The sequence below is a fragment of the Cryptomeria japonica genome, chromosome 10 (assembly GCF_030272615.1).
Source record: "Cryptomeria japonica chromosome 10, Sugi_1.0, whole genome shotgun sequence".
Taxonomy (NCBI): domain Eukaryota; kingdom Viridiplantae; phylum Streptophyta; class Pinopsida; order Cupressales; family Cupressaceae; genus Cryptomeria; species Cryptomeria japonica.
The window spans coordinates 96475884-96499135 of NC_081414.1; the positions used below are offsets into that span (position 1 = coordinate 96475884).

Sequence of the window (23252 nt, forward strand, 5' to 3'; positions counted from 1 at the left end):
GTTGATATCACAGAGAGGTGATATCTTTCCCTTCCACATATGGGTGTAGCCATTGTGGTCAAACATCATGATGAGGTGATATGCTATCATGATGAGGTGATATGCTATCATGATGAGGTGATTAGCTTCCTTTACTCACATGAGTATAGTCATCACGATGAGGAAATGTGACTTTGTTTTCAAGAAGGATTCCTCCCTAGCTAAGAGGGAGTGTTGAAATAATAGCTATGGTTGGATCCTTTAGGCCGACATAGCAAATTACAAATGTGTGAATGGCCTTTGGCCTTACACATTTATATATAACGATTTATAAGTTATGTTGCCTATTAAAAGGAATCGTATTTATGTTATACGAATTTGTTCCTAACTGAATGTAATTGATTAACAATAATAACATTGTAGAATCGGTTAATTAGAATCAGTTATCCCTTGACCCGCCACCTTTGCGAAAGGCACGTTTGGAGAGGCACAACCGACTTGGTCAAGGAGTCATGTTGTTTAGATGAACCACAGATGGATACATAAGAACGCCTTTTCCCCTCTAAGTAGGAAGCAACATATGTGTGGGCAGATCGAATCATATACACTGCGATCTGGATATGTGTGGGCAGATCGAATTATATACACCGTGTTGGTTGAAAATTTTGTACACTTGTGGGATGTGCAAAATTGTGGTTTCAGCAACAATGTGTGAGTATGATACTCTCCTAATTTAGGGAAGGCTCCCCCTATCTACAAACTAAACTAATCTAATATGGGTGGGACAATAGTCTTTCTTCTTCTTTCAAGAAAAACTATACTCTTTTCTTTTCACAAAAAAGTAATAGCAATTGGAAATAAATAACAACAAATACAGAAATGAGACTTTTTTGTAGGATTTTTGGAACATAAAGGGAAGCAAAGTTTCCATGAACGCACAAAGACCTTCGTCACTTCCCAGGGACAGGAAAACAGAAAGAAAACTCAAAATCTTCAACTATCTATTCTCCTATCAACCTTTTTAGATGATTTTCTGTTAACTAAGCACAATATGTAGCAGCTCAAAGTCTAACTACATAATGTGCTTCACCTTACATGCACAAGTCTTAAAAATAGAAGCAGCACAAAGTCTACAAGCTATCTTCTGACTTTAGCTTTCCACACTAGTTTTAGATATGATAAGCAGCTCAAAGTCTGCAAGACCAATTCTGAAAACCAAACATATAACTCTAAATACAATTAGCAGCTCAAAGTCTGCAAGATTGAATTTAAATCTTTCTTGAACAATAGAACAAAAATCACAATCAACTCCAGAAAATGTCGTCACATAACAACTTGAATTGGCACAAAGTCTCAACACAACTTGCCTCTTTTATTGAAAGCAATCTGATTTACATCTAAGCTCAAAGTCTTAGAGTGCACATACAAGCTGGTAGAATTTTGTTGCATTGGCAAAAGATCTCAATTACAATAGACCCCCTCAAGTATTTATAGGAGAGGAGCCTTGAGAAAAAGGTGGGAGGATCCTAACTAACTTGAGAAATTCTCTCAACCACCAAGACTTATTCAACAACTAACTATGACTTATTCCAACTACAGTCCTATATGAACTCAACTTGTAGTTGCTTTACATGTAATTACAAAAGTGCAAGTGATGAGTTAACTTGCAATTACAAAGTTATTTTTACATGTAACTTGTCAAAACAAAATTACAGATGCATAATTAAAACTATTCTCTGTGTCCAAATACACGACTCTAACTACTTCATCCTTTGTCTGTGATGATTTTCATGCTGCTTCAAGATGCTAGAACTTGAAATATTCTGGATCAGTGAAGACATCTTGAACCTGAACAGGAACTTGCATCCTTAATGATCTTTGTGTCCTTGGCTAACGAACTTCAACCTTATCTTCTTGCTTGGGGTAGTACTGGATTTTCAAAAGGGAAAGGGCTGCCTTCCTTTTTTCATGTCATGACTATCTCCATGAATTGTTGTTGTATCTCTTCTTTGTATCATCCTCCAATCTTGAAATCTGCTTGCAAAATAAGGCCCATGCCTTAATCCATTGATTTGGTAGATCGTGTGTGCAAACCGAACTGACAAGGGAAGGAATAAATTGATGCAAAAATGGGCTCACAAGTGAATTTCGAGTTCTGGAAGCTACATTACATGTGTGGGAAAAACAAGAGCATTAACTTGCAATTGTGGATAACAAACATGCAACTTCATATGTGTAATGGGTAAACACAAGTTTGCACTTGTAATTGGACCTTTAAAACTCATTTTCAGGTGTTTTTTGAGTGCATTTTGGACCAATTTCGGGTTCTGGATGGCTGACTGCAAGTGAAGACTTTAAATGGGAAAAATGAATGAAGGTGTGAAATGAGTGGATGAAATGGTGGGAATAGTATGTACGGATGATGGCAATGAATATGAGTGAAAATGAAAAGATTTTGGGAAGATCATCTTTATGAAAATGGGAAGAACTTTCAACTTGTAATCAAGTTTTAAAAACCCGATTTTGAAAGGATGAGCATTTTTCCAACTTTGAAACTTGGAATTTCAATAAAAGATGGTTAAGATTTTTCAACCAAAGGGGTAGATCAACTATTTTCATTTCACTTGCAATCGGGTTTTTAAATCCCAAATGCAAGTAAAGAGGGAAAATGGGGAAAGACAATGCAATTCACAAATTGCTTTGCAAACTTGGAACAAAGGGGAAAATCTCTCACAAAACCGATTTTAGGCAAGAACTAACAAAACTAACATATATACAAATTGACCAAGGAAATCAAAACAAACCAAAAACAAGAAATGAAAACAAAGAAGAAAGGAAAAGAACATACCTTGATCAATCAAAACGTCCTCCAAGAAGCAAGAAAAAATTCTTGAAAGAAGAAAGGAAAACTCTTAAATAGATAATAAACCACATTCCAAAACCCTAGCCATGTTTTTGCCAAAACGCCATATGTATCAAAAGCCCATTAATAGCATGAAGAATCGGTCAAGAAAGACATCCAACCTCCACGCCTAGGCAAGACAAGCAAAAACGCTTTGGAAGAAGTAAGATTCGTGGCACTTAGATGGGGAAAATCGTGGCAGTTTTCAAACACGTTTTTGCTGTTAAAACACCATAAAACCAGCAATAATGTCTTCCAAATGGCGTGAAGAGAGCTGGAAAATGCATGAAAATAGCAAGGAATCCAAAACACCTTCCTCCTAAGATTTCTCCACAAAAATCGGTGGAAATTGTCAACAAAATCCTTCAACAATGCTGGTCGGGTTCTTGGGAAAGAACAAGAAGTTTAAAATGCATGCAATAAGGAAAATCGGGTTTCTTAAACCTTTTTACATGTTTAAAATGTTCACTTTTTCATGCATAAGGAAAAATCGGGTTTGTGAGAGCAAACAACAAGTTTAAAATGCATGTAAAAGGAAATTAAAACCCCCTTTACAAGTTTTAAAAAGACTAGTAAAGGGAAAATAAAATTCCTTTTACAAGTCATAAAAACAATTTAAAAATAAAACTTGTAATAGGGAAATAAAATCCCTATTACAACTTAAAGTGACTTTATAAAACTTGTAATGGAGGAGAAAAACCCTACCGTAACTTAATAAAATCACTTAAGTGGAACTTCTTAAATATCTTACAAGTTTATTTAAACTTTATAATTTAAAGTTCAAATTGAAGGAAAAACATAGCAAACAAAACCCAGAATGCGATGAAATTTGAAACGTGGTTTGAGGATGGATTGACGATTAATCCAGTCTAGGGGCAAGGTGAATTTCTGCCTCGGGAAGTGTGCCATAGAGTAAAATTTTCTTTTTTTGACAATTTTTTAATGTAATCGTCCATCGTTTTTGAAAACAAAAATGAGGACAACACACTGCAATCTAGAATGTGTGGGCAGTGAGGATCAAATTGTAGCAGATTGGAATACATATAACATACTTGCAGATCAAACTATATCTACAACGAATTACTCCAGTGATCTAATATCATCTATAGCACAACATTGTCATTCTTCAGAATGTTGTGAATTCTTCAGCACTATCGTGCTGTATGCAAGCAACTCGTGTGTATTCATCTTCTGCTGTGCACATTCATCTCAGTCCGTGATTTGTCTACGGTGGATTGTCCTTAACACAAAGCAGATTTGATTTGCAGAGGAAAACATTGGTGGTACATCCTACAACAGTTTAGTTTGCATCTCCTTCAGTCTAAAGTGACTGGATCCATCTCCATCTATAAGCTTCAAGGAGTGAAGCAATTCACATTGGTCTTTGTACTTAATCATTGTAACATCATCTTGCTGTTCATATTTAATATACATATATTAGAGATATAATTTCTGTGCTCGGGGGAGTTGATAACAGTATATCGTCTATGGTTGGGAGGGCAACAATGATGTGAATCATTGCCCGTGTTTAATCGAGCACACCTTATGATTACTGTGCATGGTCATCTTCTTCTGATCTTAGTATTGTAACAAATTCAACATACTGATCTAGTTTGAAATTTGTTTAATATTTAAATATAGATTAATAATACATTGTAAACTAGGTAGATGTATTTTTCTATTTATATGCATGTGTGAATTAATATATGTTTGTGCACACACAGATACTCACATTTCATTTCTGAAGATTTCGAAAACCCTTGATACTCAAGTCCATTCATATTTTTGAAAGCTATAGTGTGCCTGACCTACTGTTGGTTCAATGCTTGTCACTCTTGAGGACTTTTATTCTTCCATGCCAAGTGATTTATCATGCATTGTCATGACCAAGGTTTGTAAAACAGTAAATATTACTTTGAAAATGAGAAGCTTCTTGTGTTTGTTGTTCAGGTCCCATTTGATACATGTTGGCTAAATTTTTTGAAGACTTTATAATATTACAAGTTATTAATTAGAAATTGATCCCTATTAGTTGCGACCTTTGTTCAGAAGGAATGGATTTGATTTTGCTGAGGATGCTAGTGCACCACCTGGACGAAGGTTCCTTTTAACATCTGTTCCTTATAGCAGGAACATCACTTTTGGTGTTGGAGGTGAGACATGTATTTTGCACAGTAGTATTGAAAGTTCATGATGGATTATTTTGACGTAATCTGGAATCATGCATTAGATAATGTGGTTTATCCAAAATGCATCACTAACATGATATTTAGAGATTCATATAATATGCTCCATGAAATTAACATTTCGTTTTGGCAGATGTGCAGGAGCTAATATCTATTCTTGTCGATGAGCCAGCACCATTTAGTGCAGAGTATAATGATTCTGTTAAATGCTCTTATCCCTCTGATTATTCATGCAAAAAGGTCATATCACGATGTGTATCTGCTATTTGTCCATCGAGAGTGCGAGCTATGTTGGCATCTCGTGCTTGTCGTAAATCTGTGATGATTGGTGATGCATTGAGCAAGAAGGACATGGAAATGGTAAGAAAAGTTCAGCTTAAATGCTTTATAATTTGATGCTGTAGTTTTGATTCAATTTATTTTTTCTTGTAACCTTAGTTATATGCATTATAAACAAAAGCCTCAAATGAAATGATAATTCTTGCAAAGTTAAAATCTCTTGTGAATGAAAAACGTAGCTCTGTATGGTGGGAAGTTTGGATAGAGCCACAGGAATTGCCAGTCTTCTAAATATGTTAAGTAGGGGTCACTATATGGAAAAGAAAGATTTGTGATACATCCAAGTGGACCACCATGGATTCCATTTTGATTCATGGCACACGTCATTTTTAATTTTGGAGCTGTTTTATTGTGTACAGAATGTGAAAGCTGAGAAAAAATGTTCATTGTGCTTTGTAACTGGTCCAAAATAATGCTGAATGGGAGGAGCTCCAAAATTATTAAGGTTTCCAAAGCCAAATCTCCATGTTCAAAGGTTTAGGAGATAGCGTTGAAATTGGGTAAAATACCACAATGAACAGGGCCAGATGCAAGTACTGAGTGAATGTGATGGAAGAGATATCTCGTAGGCATGGGATCCAAACCAAAGGTTACCTTGCAAGTGGGATTTACTAAATTAAGTGAAGTGATACAGAACCATTCTTCTGTTTAATTAATTTTTATTGAGAATACAAAATCTACCAGGACAGCTCATTTGTTTTGATAAAAGCAAATATATGTTGATATAAAATATATAGATACAAAAGCCCTGGAAGAGGATCACATGGCTCAAATTCTGGGTGATATACAAATGTCCTTTTGGATGAGAGGAGATGTCTAGGAATCTAAAATAGAAAATGGTAAGCAAGAGAAAGCTTTAAATATGCAGAAATACAAAAATATTACCAAGTCGTGCCAAGATAACTTGTAAAAAATAAAACAGTGGCATGTATTTTTAAAAATTGGGGTGTGTGATTGCACAAGGGTACTTGTTCACATGAAGATCACATCCATTTCTTCTCTCAGTGTTCTAGTGCCAACCAGCTGTTGCTCCTTCTGCATGGCTTCTGGGAGTTGCATTTCAATTTCAGGAGGAACTTTGTACTCAGCTATTTGAAAGTTCTTTTTATTGGTTGATCTCTTGGTAGCCATTTGGTGTTGATTATGTTGGACAGCTGCTGAAAATTCTATTCTCACCATTTTTTTTCTCATCAGATGCTTGATGACCTCAGCATAATTGAGTACACTGTGATAGCTTTGTCTTCACAGAATGAAGCATTCATCCTATTTATTTAAGCAACTTATTATGGCCACTTGGTTGTCTTTAAGATCTTGAACATTGTTAAACAACAGATTAATGCAATCATGTTGCTTAGTCTGTTCCGTGCTTTTGGATTCTAAAACTTTTGTGAGGCCATGAAGAATATATAGATGTTAGCTAAAGCAACATGGATTGATGTACCATTTTAGTTACTCCATGGGAGACGACAATGTCTTAAGTCCTTGAACTTGAGTGCCCTTTTTTGTATCCTGGGGATGAATATTAGGACTTTCCCCGCTTGTCGTAAATATGGAAGGGACATGTAACAAGGGTGATTGGGAAAAATAGTGGGCTTGATGGGTGGAGTGGGAAGCAACAAAAACCTCATTCTTTGTAGTGATACAAGTGGATTTGGATGTGGCCTTTCTTAGAGATAAGTTCGGATTCAGAGTAAGGTTTGATAGGCTGACTGGGATAGTTGATCAAACTAGAAATAGAAGAGAGAGAAGAGGATATTACCATTCTTGTCAGTTTGCTCTTGGACTGGAATAGCAATGAGGGAGGTTGTCTCAGCAATATTATTGCTCGATTCTATGATGGCTTTGTTTTCATCAGCAAAAATATCATTTAAGAGATTTACAAGTCACTTGAAATTTATCATATGACTTGATTGACATCAAAATTACATTTTTGCACATATAGATAAACAAAATCACTGATATGCTTGAAAGGAAACCATGAGGGAAGCACATTAATGACAATTCTTCATTGATTTCTCACAAGTATCAACAATTTCCAATCCCAAAAATACTGTAGTGATGGCACTTTTATAAAAGTAAGGTGCCAAAGTTATTTACAAATTAATGGCCAAGATTACATCTTGGAAATAGACAGCCCAAATTCAAAAGGGTAAGAGAATATTTTAAGGCTTTAGTATCTTCAATTGTTGGCCAAGAAAAATCCTCTTTGATACGAATAGTCCACAAACACTTGCATGAAGGAAGATGAAAGGAAGAATCTTGTAGGGACAGTTAGAAAGCAAAACTTTGCATAACTGGATATTTTGACTGATTACTTTTTTGGCCTCCATGGTGTATTCTCTTTTTTTTGTGATCTCTCTTCTTCTATAATCACTAAGAGCAATCGGATCCTTTCTCACCTTAGATCTATCTTGATCCTACTGTTTTCCCCCGAGGGGTGTGTGTGTGTTCAGTAGTGCATAACAATACAGAAATGTAGGAAATGTGACAGTATACAACAATGCCAATAAATAGAAGAACTCATATGTCTGTATTCATTAATGCCAAATGCCAATACATTCAAAACATAGCTTTCTTCCTCAATATCTACACACTGAAATAGGAAACCGTCATGTAACCACCGACCCTTAACACACATAACATTCTAATTACACTATGATATAATTACCCGACAACATCATCCCCCCCAAAAAAGAAGGTCGTCTCCTGACAACATGCAAACAAAATGGGAAATGACACTAAGACCAAACATGAAAATCAAAGCTGAGAGGGTACAGAGGGCATCCCTGATGAAGAAGGGGCTGGTGGTGGTGGTGCTGCCAACTGCTCCCTCAACTGGTGAACCTGTTGTGTCCGATGCTAGAGATCTCGCTCGGCTACCAACTGCCTTTCCCTAGATTGTTTCATCATAAAAACTACTTCCATAAGCTCCTTTTGCTTCCCATCCAACGCCTCTAAGGTGAATGTGAGACGAGTCTCAAGGGCTGCCCGTTCTGCTACCTCATGTGCATGCTACGCCGTCTCCTGGGCCAATTCTGCCTTGGCACAAGCCAATTCCTCTTCTAGGCTGGTCGCTCGGGCCCTCTGTTGTGCAACTCCATCTCCATCGTATGCAAGCGAGTGGCTAGCTCCTTTCGAGTTGTGATGGCTGCCACCCGCTCTGTCTCTGCTCCCGAGGCATCATGCTGGGTACGTCTGAGCTAGTAGTACCCGTCCGGGAAGGATTGCTCTACCTGCTGTAGCAACAAGTGTACTACACTAACCCCAGCCGTCTGCTCACTCCTCCAATCTACCAACATCTCGGGAGTCTCCACAGCAGGCCAACACTTGGCCTCAAAACATCTCCCAAACTCCTTAGCACACCCTCCAGTGGTGAAGGCGAGGAGTCCCTCAACGACAGACTACCCGACGGTCTGCTCCTGAATAGAGGCTGCCAATCTCTGTGCGTTGGCCTCAACCTCTGCTACCATCCTCTGCGCGCTGGCTCCCATCTCTGCCAAAAATATCTCTATGCCCTCTGACTAGCTCTCGGTAGTGGCCTACTCCTGTTGCTGCATCTCGGCCATCTCTTCCTCAAACCCAACAATGTCTGGCAGGAAGTCCATCGCCAACTCCTGCTGTCCCGCCTCTTGATGAGAACTACCCTCATCGAGGTCCACAATCTCGGGAAAAGGACGTGGCTGGGGTGAGGCAGGCGAGTGTCCCAGTGGTGTCATGGGAGGCACCTCATAGTGACCCAGCCACACATCCATGGTGGCATCATCATCTCCGGTCACCGTGCCCTCTGCTGTCGTGACTTCCGTATGTACCGGTTCCCTCCGTATGGTAGACCCAATGCAAGGAGGTTCGCTGGAACCAATGACACTACTGGAATGTCCTCTACCGCTGGGAACCAATGAAGGTCGTGGTCTCAACTGCCCAAATTCTGGGATGGGTACGACTGGTATGGCTCCCACCGTCACCCCTGAAGTCTAGAGAGGTGTCAGTCCTCCATCATGAGTCAATACTATTGGTGCATACACTACTCGGCCTACTCCCGCAGGTCGCACTCCACTCGCCGGTAATCCACGGATTCCTCTCGTCACGTGCCCAAAAGACACTGCATGGGTTTTAGTCTCCTTCGTACTAGGGGCTTTCTTTACTTCCTTCCGGCTAGCAAGGCGGAATGTGTCATGACTCTGGCTGCTCCTAGAAGAAGTGTCCTCAGAATCTTCCCCTTCCTTTGCACTACTATCAGCCTCTTCTGCAGCCTCTTCTTCTATATCCTCGTCAACTGTCTCTGTCTCCTGTTTCGTGTCTACTTGTGGTGGTCTTCGTCGCTTCCTGCTAGAATGGGCTTCCCCGCTACCTGCCATGGTATCCAGGTGGGTCCAATCGAAAATGGCTGGCTATGAAGGTTCCCTTGTCTCTCGAGGTTTCTAGACATGCTTCTCCGGCGACACCTGTGTGCATATAGCGTCGAGGAACAACCCTATGGCGTGAAACGACATGTAAAAAGCCTTGTGTCGCAGGATCAAGAATTCATGGATTCTGTTGGACAAAACTGTTGCCCGGTTGTACACCGTCCCATTCCTTAGGCCATTCATAAGTGCAATCATGGGTACCGCCGTGTCTGATGCCCCGTTGGCTCTTGTAAGTCTGCTTTTCATAACATCCAGCAGACATTGCCAATCTCTAGGAACGATGTAGGACATTTTCAACTCTCTGCCCTTAGGTGCCTTGATCGCAACCCATTCTTGTTCTGAGAGATCACTTCGACAAATTAACTGCAACAGTTGCTCTTTCCTTTCTGGCAACATCTTAGTGGCATTCTTGTCTATTTTCTTTCTCTCATCTGGTATGCCAAATACCCTAGCAAAATCTTCGGGTGCAAAGGAGACGGTCATAGTGCTTTGCTGGTAAGAGAAAGTCGATGCCTTCATCGTGCTGTCATATGTAGCCACCATCATTTGCAGACATGATTCAAAATCCCTAATGGCGAAGATGGGCATTTGAATTGCCCAATGCACCCGTGCTTTCTTGAGAGATTCCTTAATTACATAATTATCTGGGGTTTCTAGCCACCAGGTCTTGCATACATTTCCACTCAATCCTTCAAATGTAACAGTGTCAGGTGTGATTTTCTCCGGCATTGTCTTCTTTTTGGCCTTTCCTGTATCTGCTGGCCCTGCAACTTTTACTCCAGACTGCAACACCTGCTTACCCTTGTCCTTGGCTGTCGTGCTTCCTTCTGCTATTTTCCTTGACTTAGACGATTGGTCTAACTACTGCAACTGTTTTCTCCAATCCAACTTTCCTAATCTCGGTTTTCCTAATTCCATTTGAATGATTTAACTGCCAGCGCCAACACTTAATAAACTTTTGAAATTCCGTTATGGTTTACCTTGTACGACGCTTCTCCTTTTTTTATGCACGTTTTACGGATTGTTCTACGACCTCCCCAATGCCCTGAATTGCCTATACGGTCTTTTGTCTTCAGCTACCGCCGATGTACGGACTGCACCTATTCAGTTGGTACGAAACATCGCTCTGTCAGCCTTTTTTGACGTTGGGTGGGATCACTGCTCGATTGTAGGAGTTTCATATACGGCGTTGGCTTATGTTCTTCGGCCGTACGGATAGTGTATGATGTGGCCATACGACCCTCCGTTTTCCTTCACCATATGACGTCCTCCTGTTCACATAGCCGTACGGTTGTCTCCTCCGATGGCCGTACGAAAATTTGCTTGGGCTATATTGATCCTGTTCAATGTGTCGTACGGTCTTCTGTCTCCCCTCAGCCGTACTAATTTCTTGTCTGCTCGTCTGTTGTACGGATTCTATCTTGTGTTGTCGTACAACCCTTCGTCTCTCCTCCACCGTACGATGTCCTTCTTGCCTGCGTGGCCGTACGGAGTCTGCTTTGGTCTGTTTGTAGCCGTACGGATTCTCTCTCTACCACTGTACGGATGTGGACTCAACCCAAATTCGATTGTACGGACTCTAATCTTGCTGTGGAAGTCGTAATATTTGCTCTCTACGACTTATGGGATGTCCTTACGATTTTAATGAAGAGGCCGTACGGTGGGTCTCCAATTTATTTAATTATTATTATTATTTTTTTTTTCTTCAATGTTTTTCACATCTTTTATTTTTTCAAATTTTTTCAATATATTATTTCAATATTTCAATTTTTTTTTTTTTTCGACTAAACAAAAGTTAAATAATTACCTTTCCAATTTGTTTGGTTGGGCCTCGCCTCCGGATGAACTGGGTCATTCCGTTGCTGCCTGTGGTGGTAAATTTTCAATTTCGACCCGTTTACCGTCTCCTTTATCGGCTGGTCACCCAATGTTGACAATTTAATTGCTCCATTTGCAGCTACCTCGCGGATTTTATATGGCCCCAACCATCGGACTTTAAATTTCCTAGGCTTAATCTCATTTCGCCCATTATACTTCAACACCCACTGACTTGGACGAAATTCCATGCATTGGATGTGCTTGTCATGCCAAAATTTTTTGTCTTTGTTCGGCGGCTTCAGTGGCCCATTGGGCCATCATTATGCGTTCATTTAACTTGCCTAACGCGTACAGCTGCTCCAACAGGCTTTCCATATCTCCTAGGCGATTCTGGATCACGATCCTTAAACTCGGAACAATGAATTTTGCCGGCACAATGGCCTCCTGGCCATACATTAACTGAAAGGGTGTCTGGCTTGTGTGGTGACTTTGTAGGTGGTCCTCTATGGCCATAGTACAGATGGCAACTTCTCTTCCCAATCTTCATGTTCGACTCCGTAGGACTTATAGATCACAGACACCAATATTTTATTAGTAGCCTCAGCCTGCTTGTTGGCCCTCGGGTAGTATGGGCTTGACAAGGAATGAAAAATCATGAATTCCGTTGTGAGCAGCTTGATGACATGATTCACAAAGTGCCCACCGCGGTCACTCGTCAGTTGGATTGGGATGCCATACCTTGTGATGATCTGTTCATAAATGAACTTGGCTGTACTCAAAGCTGAGTTATCCGGCAGTGCTTGCGCCTCAGCCCACTTGGTAAGGTATTCTGTCACCACCACAATGTAACGACATCTCCGTGTTTTGCTAGCCTTCAAAGGTCCAATGAAATCCAGACCCCAACTTTCAAACAACTCCTGGGCATGGGATGGATTGAGGGGAATAAAGTCCCGCTTTAATGGTTTTCCTGCCCTTTGGCAAGTATCACAACCCACCACCCATTCCCGTGCATCATTATACAGGGTGGGCCACCATAGTCCGACCAACAATACTTTGCGCGTGGTGATGTCTGGACCCATGTGGCCTCCTGCGGGCCCTTCGTGTGCTTCTTGGAGCACTCCCAGAATCTCTTCTTCCATCACACACCTTCTGAGGACTTGGTCGGGTCGCATTTTATACAACAACCCATTAATTAGTTGAAATGTCCTGCTTCTCAAGATCAGCTTCCTTATCTCACTGGGTAGCATCTCAGCTGGGAATCGAGAGGTGGACAAGTATTCCCCAATGTTCGCATACCTCGATGGTAGTGCCGCAATTTGGAACAGATGTGCATTAGGAAAATCATCATTGACTCCCTCTGGTGGCTCTCCTGACCTAATCCTGGACAACTGATCAGCGATCACATGGCTCTTGCCTGGCTGTACAATTATTGTGAATGTGAACTCTTGAAGGAGCAATAGCCACCTGCTTATTCTGCCTTGGATAATGGGTTTATTTACCAGGTACATCAACGCCTGGTGATCCACATAGAAAGTGAAAGGTGTCGCCAATAAGTAGTGGCAAAATTTTTGTACGGCATAGACCATTCCAAGGGCTTCCCTCTCGGTGGTACTGTAATTCTTCTCGGTTTTTGACATCATGCGACTAGCAAAATAGATGGGATGGTCCAACCCATGTCCCCCTTCTTGTGCTAGCGTAGCCCCAATGGCATAGTTCGAGGCATCCACGTGTACGTGGAATTCTCGGTCCCAGTTTGGATAGGCCAGAATGGGTGCAACCACCAGTCTCCTCTTGAGTTCCTCGAATGCTTCCCCTTGTGTCGGTCCCCATATGTATGATTCGCCCTTTCTTGTTAGTTTGTCCAGTGGGAATGAAAGTTGAGTGAAGTTCTTGATGAACTTTTGGTCGTATCCTATATGTCCCAAGAAGGATTTTACTCCCGTTACATCAATGGGCGACTCCATCTCCACAATTACCTGTACCTTATTCGGGTCAGTTTTCAATCCCGCTTTACAAACAATATGGCCTAGCAACTTTCCTTGCGGTACCATAAATCTGCATTTCCTCGGATTCAAGGCTAGCCTGGCCCTCTAGCACCTCTCCATGCATTCTCTCAGCGCCACCAAGTGAGTGTCTTCTCTACTAAAAATCAACCAGTCATCCAAAAAGGCCTTAAAATTTCCCACAGACATCTTATCGAAGATGTGGAGGACTATCCTCTGAAATGTTGCTGGAGCATTGCACAAACTGAACGACATTCGGTTGTACCATAGACTCCGTCCTCCACCACAAAGGTGGTCTTCAACTTGTCCTCCTTAGCTATCAAAATCTGGTTGTATCTGGAAAAGCCGTCCATAAATGAGTACATTTCATGGCCAACCACCTCCTCCAGGATGCTGTCTGTGTAAGGTATAGGGAATGGATCCTTGATGGTGACTGCATTGAGGCACCGAAAATCCATGCAAATGCGGATCTGGTTGGCCTCCTTCAGCGAGATCATGTCATGTCCCCTCCTTGATCGTTATATATATCCTAAATAAAGCAATTATTATTATCAATATAATAATTAACATTGAAATTTATTTATTTATTTATTAAATATTATTATTTAATTAATATATATTAATATTTATCATTAATAATATTCTTGAGATATTAAAAGAAAAATAAAATAATATTATATTATAAACATAATCTATATATTATAAATTATAAACATAATTTACATATTCTTAATTGTAAACACAACTTATATACTTAAATAATTAATAAAATAATAAATTAATTCCAAGAATATAAATTCTTTATTAACAGTAATTATTTAATTAATAATTTTAGGTAAGAATAATTATTATCAATTATTAATGTATTTATGATATATTATCTAATCACTAATATATTATACACTCATAGATTTAAATAAACCAATTTATTAAGAAGTCGACAAAATGCAAATAAAACCCGATTCATTAAAGAGATTTTACAAACTAATAAATGGTTAATGGAAATAAGATGTGCGAGTCACTTGTTAATAAACACACAACAACGATTCAATAATGGAGTATGACTATTGTATGAAGCGCTAGGATTTAAAAGAAAGAACTTTAATAAATGATAAAAGTAGTGCTAAGGCAATGATTAGGAAAAAAGGCAAAGGGTGTGATCAAAGTAATTTGACTAATGTAAAAGAATTAATAAATACAAGGACATGTCTCTTCATTTTAAGAAGCATGATCTTTAGAAATCGAGGATATATATAAGGGATCAACTTTGGAGATTGAAGGGGAATACAATATATATGGTTTCTTTACTCCAGTTTGGAAGAGTTTGAAGGGAACCGATCAGCTCAGATCAGAATTGTTATTGAGTTACAGGTAGTGACATTGGTTTCGGGGGTGGTATGCATAGGGATGTGCTTAATATATGTGCTTGATATTTGAAGCCCGATAACATTCCTATGCAGAATTTAATAGTAATATAAATTTAGATAATAATAATAATACTAATAATAATAATATAATTATAATTATTATAATGTTTTATAAGAACTGCATGTGCAGTAATATAATGATAATATCTGAGAATAAATAATGTATATAATAAATATATATAAAGCTATATGTATATTAATAATAAATATTAGTATATAAATTAGATAGAATGTTTAAGATTATATCAGGAAGAAGCCTATGTTCTTCGTTATCATTGATTGGATTCATGTTAAAGATAGTTTTGTCTCCTAATCAATTTAGTTTAAGCCAAAGTATGTCGAGATGGATTAATTATGGTTAAAACAAGCCTAAACTTAGTAGGGGACATTACAGATCACAATCGACGAGACCCACTCACTTGTCTCCACCCGAAATATGATGCTGGCCTCCAGCATCCGTTCGATCTCTTCGTTCACCTTGGCCGCATAGTTCTTATTCATTCGGTACGACCTCTTCCGTAACGGATGGGCTCCCGGGACCAATGGTATCTAATGGACGCATATTTCAGGTGGGACCCTTTCCTTGTAGGACCAAGTGAACACGTCCTTGTATTCCATGAAAATTTTGAATGTTGCAGCCTTCAACACCGGGCTCCAACCGTCTCCTACCCAGATATTTCGAGGGGTGGCAGTGTCTCCTAAGTTCGTCTCCTTCACAGTGGGGTCTTCGTACCGCATTGGTCTATCCTTTGAAAACTCGTACACCGAAACATCATTCACTTTGTCGTCTCCCTCCTTATATTCCCTGTATTCTAGCGGGAACTCATCTTTCTCGCTTGGCTCTTCTTCAATTCGCAGCATGTGGCATGCAGGATGGAATACTTCATAATCTTCCATCTGCCAGTGGAAGAGTCCATTCAATGAGTAGATGTCATCTTCCAAAAAGCCATCGAGTTCAAGCACTCCTTCATTATTTGGTTCCATCTCGTCTCTACCTTCGTAGGAAGCCCACTCCCATCTGTTTGAGTCTTCTGAATTAGAGTTGGATGATGCAAGCTCCTCGTCGATGACCTGGGTCCTCAGATCAATAATGTACTTCCGCCCCCCTTTCTTCATGGAAAGGGTGTTCTTCTTCCAATTGTGGTTCACTTTTGTTGTGACCAGCCACCCTCTCCCTAAGATGGCATCATAGCCCTTATTTTAAAGTGGAATTACCACAAAATCCGGTAAGAAGGGTTGTGTGCCAATGGTCACGGGCTAGGCCATTAGGGTGCCGAGTGGCCTGATACCGTGCTGGTCTGCTCCCACCAAATTGAATGTGGGTGGCCATAGTGTTGGCTTCCCGAGCTTCTTCCATGTATCCTCCGGCAACACATTCACCCCAGAACCTCTGTCCATGATGTTGTCCTTGAGGATAGCCCCGAGGATTCCCATTTCCACTATCGCAGGATGCCGACCACTATTTAAGGCCAACAACATTGGATCAGCCGAAGGGCTGACCGAGACTTCCGTCCGAGTCACACCTGAAGGTGTGTGTGTGGTGCTTTGTACGGTACTGAGAATGGAAGTCCTCAGCTGTGGCATTGTGTCCAGAAGGTCCTTCACCCTTATCGACACCTCCATCTGCAAGACTTGCCCAATTATGTTCTTTTTTGCTTCAGTACGGGATGATGTACTCACCACCTCTACATTTTTCCGTCATTTTGCTGTCATCTCCCGCCCAATGTCGGCTTTTGCCTCCCGTAATCTCTCCTTCTCCGTACGGGGGTCGGGATAAGTGGTCTTCTTGGCCTGAGCACGGGTGATTGCCAGCACTTCTTTATTATCGCCGATTTTCTCAATGTTGAGAAGATTAACCCCTGGCTTGGGGCAATTTGTGTCGTCGTGGTCTCCAGGACCACACCATCTACACAAGTTCTGGGGTGTTTCCTCTTTCTGGCAATCCCACACAAAGTGTCCCCACTGGTTGTAGGCCCGACACTAAATTATCGGTCGTCCTTTGGCATCATACTGCATTCGACTCCGGTTATTGTTATTATTATTGTTGCCTCTTCCTCCCCTTCGGTTACCTCTCTAACCGCCAGATGATGCCGTGGTGTTGGCTTGAGGCTGGGATGTGCCCGCTGTAGCGGAGGGTGACGGTTGCTCCTGGGTGAAGAGCACCTGATTCCCTTGTGTCTTCATGTTGTAGGGACGTTCTTTGGTGGAGTATTCCAACACTTGGCAAATGTCGCAGAAGGCCTGTTGTGACGTTTTCACACATCACCCCATTGCAAATGGGGACCCCCTTCTTTTTAGGCCCTGCCGGTCTTTTGGCTTTGTTTTTTGGGTCTTTTCGCAACAGTCTCTGCAGTCTCTCTGCTTTGCAAGTGTTCGGGGGTCAGATTGATCAAGTTTGCTTTTCGTTTGAGCGAGTTTGGTGAAGTCTAGGGCATGTTTTGTCCCTTTTTAAGGTTTCTGCTTTCTGTCCTAGATTTTAGGGGGTTTTTGTTAGGGTTTTGAAAAAACTGAACATACGACTGGAATTAGGACCCTTCAAGGAACCTCCCAGTAAAATTTGAGCCAAAACGGAGCAACTTTCTATTTTTAGAAAGTTCCTATTTTTTAGGGATTTTACTGAGTCCTGGATTGGTCTAATTTTGCCAAAAATCAAACTTACTATTTTTAGTAAGTGCTTTTTTGACCTATTTTGCCCAAACTTTGACATTTTGAAACACTTACTATTTGGGAAAATCTATTTTTGGCAAGATCTTCACAGGAAAACACTGAAAGTTGAATATCTCCGAAGACGCTGAAGATTGAATGTTCCTGAAGACCATTTCTAAATCCGGAAAAGTCAGAAGGCAGACAAGTTGGATCAAAAATGGTTAAGTTTGGAACTCCTATTCCAGAAGAGGAAAGCATGCAAAATCATCCAAGTCTAGAAATTCACATCAATCCACCAATGTCATCCTGATCTGAAAATGGCCTGAAATTTGACTAAGTCTGGAAATTTGGAAGATCTTCTAAAATCCAGAATTTGCATTATGATTCCTATGGACCTGAAACCACTCTCAAACATCCTGACAATATATATGAAATATAACTTAAAGTATAACCTTTCTTATAATTAAATGTTATATTTCATATATATATCCTGACGAAGAGCCTGAAATGATGGAAAAATCCATGAATCCATGAACATGGTGAAAATGCGCCCAAGACTGGGCTGGGGCGCTAATTTCAAAAATGCATTCACAAGTGGAAAAATCCACTAGTCCATGGACAGGGCCAAAATGCGCCCAAGATTGGGCTGGGGCGCTAATTTCAAAAATGCATTCACAAGTGGAAAAATCCACTAGTCCATGGACAGGGCCAAATGCGCCCAAGACTGGGTTGGGGCGCTGAAACCAAGAATGCATTCACAGGAGGAAAATTCCATGTATCCATGGACAGGGCTAAAATGCGCCCAAGACTGGGCTGGGGCGCTGAATTCAAGAAGGCATTCACAGGACGGAAATCCATGAATACTTGGCATGGTGAAAATTTCACCCAAGCTAAAAATTGAAATTTTGCCAAAGGCACGGAATCCAAGGAGTCCAGGAGGAATAAAAAGCAGAATTCCCCTTGGGCGAATTTTCGATTATTTTTAGACACCAAATCTCGACCAAATGTGGAAAATTTTAGAGATTCAGAATCGGGGTGAAATTCTTCATCCAATGAACCTGGCTCCTAAATTCCAGGAGGATCCCTAAAAAATAGGGATGTTGAAAAAGAGACATGGACAATTCACAAAGTAATGGAAATTCCTTCCTTCAGGACATAATTCCGGGAAAGGTGAAAAATTGACTAAGTGTTGGAAATTCCTTCCTTCACGATGGAATTCCAGGAAAGGTGAAAAATTGACTAAGTGTTGGAAATTCCTTCCTTCATGACAGAGTTCCTGAAAAACGTGAAAATTTGGATAAGTGTTGGAAATTCCTTCACGACGGAATTCTTGGAAATGTGAAAATTTGGCTAAGTGTTGGAAATTCCTTCCTTCAGGACAGAATTCCAGGAAAGATGAAAATTTGGCTAAGTATTGGAAATTCCTTCCTTCGGGACAAAATTCCAAGCAAGGAAGAAATACACCCAAAGATGAATTGAACATAAAATTTCTAAGGCAAGGAAGGAATCAGGGATGAACTAAACAAGAAATTTCCCCTCCAGGGAAAAATTTGAAAAATCCATGCTCAGGCATCAAATCACATCCAAATTTCAAAAGTTTTACAGATTTGGATTCGTAGGAGAATTTTCTCTCTCCTGGACTGCGGAACCCTAATTTGGAAATTTTCCTAAAAGATAGGAAATGTGCAGAATTGATGAAAAACCTTCTCTGAGCAAGGAAAGTTGAAGAGACTTCAAGAAAATTCTTCCTGAATCGAATTTTCCCTCTCCAACAATTCCAGATGTGCAGGAGCAGATATACGACGGCGGGGTCCACTTGCATGGCGAGGATCTATTGAACACGTGGCAGTAGAGTGGCGCATTCGTTACCAAAATATTTGACAAATGGCGATCCGGTCATTGCATGTTGAATTTATGGCAGATTCCTTTTGCATGCAGTCGCCGCATGTGGAAATGATGGATCATTTATGACATAGTGGGGTGATTTTTGCATGGATGAATATTCAACGCATGTTGGACGAATTTGAAGGAGGTGGTGCATTTAATGCACAATGGATGCTATTTTGGGTACTTTTGAATTAATTGTATATGGGCATGATGGGTTATTAATTGGAGATTCCCACCTTGTTGCATCATGTGTGGAGAATCTTTTGGGCAAACCCTAATTAGGGTTTTGCATGTAGCTAGGGCTTGAAGCCTATATAAGGGGTGACCCCCCTCATTTGAAAAAGTGGGGAGTTTTGTATGAAATTGTTGCGATAAGTTTTTTGAGAAAATAATAGTGAAACATTGTTCTTTGATGGTGTCCACTTAAATTATTTTTTCAAAGCTTGCATGGTTTCACCTTCCTCACTTAGATTAGAAATAGTGAAGTGCTTTGATTTCAATGGAGAATGTAATGGTGTCTGATGAATTTCCATGGTTCATACTTATTGCGTCTTGCTGATTGTAAGTTGCAGTGTAAAGTTAGTTTGAGCCCCCTAAAATTGTGCTGAGTTTGATTGTGGATAGTCATTTGGATTGCGCTGTTTTGGGTATTCAAATGTACTTTCTCGATTTGAAAATCCTCTAGCATCCCCAGAAGATTGCACCGGTTCTTGCGGAGTTGTAGTTGATCTTGGTGAAGCAGAGCTTGGTTTGTTTGGAATTTGTCCACCAAAGCATTAATCGTTGATATCATGGCCCTTAGGAATAGATTTAGATCCATCTGAACCCTTTCCCTTTTACTTTCAGTTCATTTTAGTCCATTCGAAGCAATAGCATTGCAGAATTGCCATATCCGATGATGGGGTTCCAGCCACAACAAAGAAGTGAAAGAAGGATGCACACGTAAGGCCCCTTGGATTACCAGCAATCACATCAACCAACTGAGTCACGTCCATGCATTGAAGGAACCTTGGAGTCGATTGTTTGAACTTCTTGCAATCTTAGCATGCAATCGTACTTTGATCAAGAGAGAGTGAAGTGACCGTTAGGCAACTTTATTCTGTGTTCGACACTGTCATAAAAAACATGTCAACAAGGCCTTTTTAGGATAGGAGCCTTTTGTTTGACCTTCCTCCTTACACTCCGCGCACCACACTTCCTCATTCTTATTGGTGCTTCCCTTCATACTTTTGAATTCCTTCATCATGCGATGCATATCCTTCTGGAGGGCTTGCACCTTCTTGCTCGATCCCTCGTCACTGCTACTTCCCTTGGAGGAGTCCTCCTCCCCAAAGGATTTGTCTTTCTTCTTCCTGGATGTCTTTCCTTCACTTTCCAAGTCCATTGCCCGGTTATAGGCATCTTCGTAGGAGGTGGGTGGTACAATTTTCATTTTCCTCCCGAGGGACGATTTCAAACCCTCCACAAACCACCTTTCTTTAATCCATCACCGGGTTGCCCATTTTTCCCAGCAATTCCTTCAGGCGCTTACTATACGCTTGGATGGTCTCGTTTTTCCCTTGCTTGGTACTCAGGATTTCCGCCATGATTTCATTGTCGTCTCTGAGAAGTCTAAACTCCGTTTCGAAGGCTTTATGTAATTCATACCAAGTTGCCAGCTTCGTTTTATTAGTATCGAAGTACCAATCGATGGCTACCCCTCGTAGGGTGGCGAGGAATTGCACCAGCCATTCCGCCCTATTGGTTGCGCCATTGGCTGACCAGATTGTTTCACATGTACGACAATGCCGTATTGGGTCTTCTTTCCAGTCTCCATTGAACTTAGGCAATTTTTGCCGATGTGCCATCATGCTCCATGGCGGCAGCCCAGTCTGCCTTCCGAAACTCGAACTCGACCCTCTAGGAACTCCTCCAAACATTGGTACTCCGCCAAGATTTGGTACGGTGGGCCCCACCAAGTTGCTCTGACTACTAGGGTGTGATGAGCCTGAATCGAATAGATTGCTTCTACTACCGTGACCTCGTGTCCTCCCGACATCTCTGGTCGCACTGGTATCCTCTGCCTCTTTTGTTCTTGGTCTCTGTCTCCTCTTCCCTCTTGGTCTCAGCACCTCTATATGGCGTGTACAGCTCTACCGTACTCCCGTCACCTATCTCTTCCAATGTCAGGGACGAGTCCCCCAACCGCTTTCTGGTGGTTTCTATTAGTACGAAAACTTGGCCCTCAGCACCCGAGCCATCATTGCCAGTTGTGCTTTCTTCAGCAAGTTTCTTCAGTCGTCACCGATGTTCTGCTTGTTGTTCTAACCTCAGTGTCTTCGCGACTGCCTCGTGCACGTCTTCTTCCTGTCCCTTCGGCACACAGTTTCTATCCTTGTTCAGCGTCACGAGCATCAATTCCATCTTGCCATGGGGTTAAAGGTTCGTCGATGACTTTCGTCACGTTCCTCCTCTCGTCGACTCCTGTCATGTCCCCTCCTTGATCGTTATATACATCCTAAATGAAGTAATTATTATTATTAATAACAATGAATTTCTATTTGGAATTTATTTATTAAATATAGTATTTAATTAATATCTATTAATATTTATTACTAATAATATTCCTGAAATATTCAAATAAAAATAAATAATAAAATAATTTTATTAAAATAATTGAATGTACATATAGACAATTCTATAGACGATGTTTCCTAAAGAAACAATTGATAACTGAAAGTAAAAATAGAAAGAATCTATCCTACCTAAAATACATATTGACCATTAAACTATAAGATACGCCAATATTAATTTAATAAGATCATCATCGATATTTCAAAGATCTAATCGGCTAAGGCATGGACTGAATATAATAGAAGATAATGATGGGATCGATATTTAAACAACATTACTGATCGATTATCATCCATAATCGATATCATAAGAAGAAATACGGCATGGAATAGGAATTACAGTGATCAATAAGATCAACAATGACTATCTATGTTAAACATAAACTAATGTCTTTGTGAAAAGACGCGAAGACAATCCATTGTCAGCAATTAGTAATAATGAATGGGTGTGTTAACTATTGTATACAAACCCGATATGGATTAATGCAGCGATTAGAAGTATTATAGAATGATGCCATTAAGAAGAGACATGAGTCATGTCCTTTACACGTGATTCCTCATGCCAAGCAGAAGATATAAGAAGGCAAGTCTATCATTCAATTCGGGGGGGGGGAATTGGTATTTACTTCTTTATAATCTGGTTCGGTTTGCTCTAAGGAACAGATTGCCATTAAGGTACATGGAAGCTGCATAAAAGATAAAGGCAGAAATCAGTAAAGGCAACCAGACCTTGCATATATTTATTGTCATATCTGGTGCATATATTTATTGTCATATCTGGAACAGCAGTCCATCATTGTGTGCAAGCAATTAGGAACTGCAGATTGGAAACTGCTACGGTGGGTATAGATAGGTAAGGGATGTCACAAATGTGTATGTAAATAAATATAGTTAATAAATATTTTAATATATATATTAATGAATATTAATAAATATTTTAATATATATATTAATGAATATTAATAATGAATATTTTAATACTTATATTAATGAGTGTAAATAATGAATATCAATGAATATTAATAATGAATATTTTAATACGTATATTAA

The 23252-nt window shown here is 40.2% G+C and overlaps 1 protein-coding gene across 4 annotated transcripts in view; it reads left to right on the plus strand.

Annotated features, from left to right (window-relative positions):
- The window catches only part of LOC131052605 (DNA mismatch repair protein PMS1), a 249098-nt gene that overhangs the window by 175876 nt on the left and 49970 nt on the right, over positions 1-23252 (plus strand). For 3 of the 4 annotated variants that reach the window (XM_057987197.2, XM_057987193.2, XM_059212023.1), the window contains 2 exons: positions 4931-5034; positions 5201-5427. In XM_057987197.2, the coding sequence (XP_057843180.2) occupies positions 4931-5034; positions 5201-5427 (331 nt within the window). Of the gene's footprint in view, positions 1-4605; positions 4747-4930; positions 5035-5200; positions 5428-23252 lie in introns of those variants that run through there. The other variant, XM_057987199.2, reaches the window with a different exon arrangement.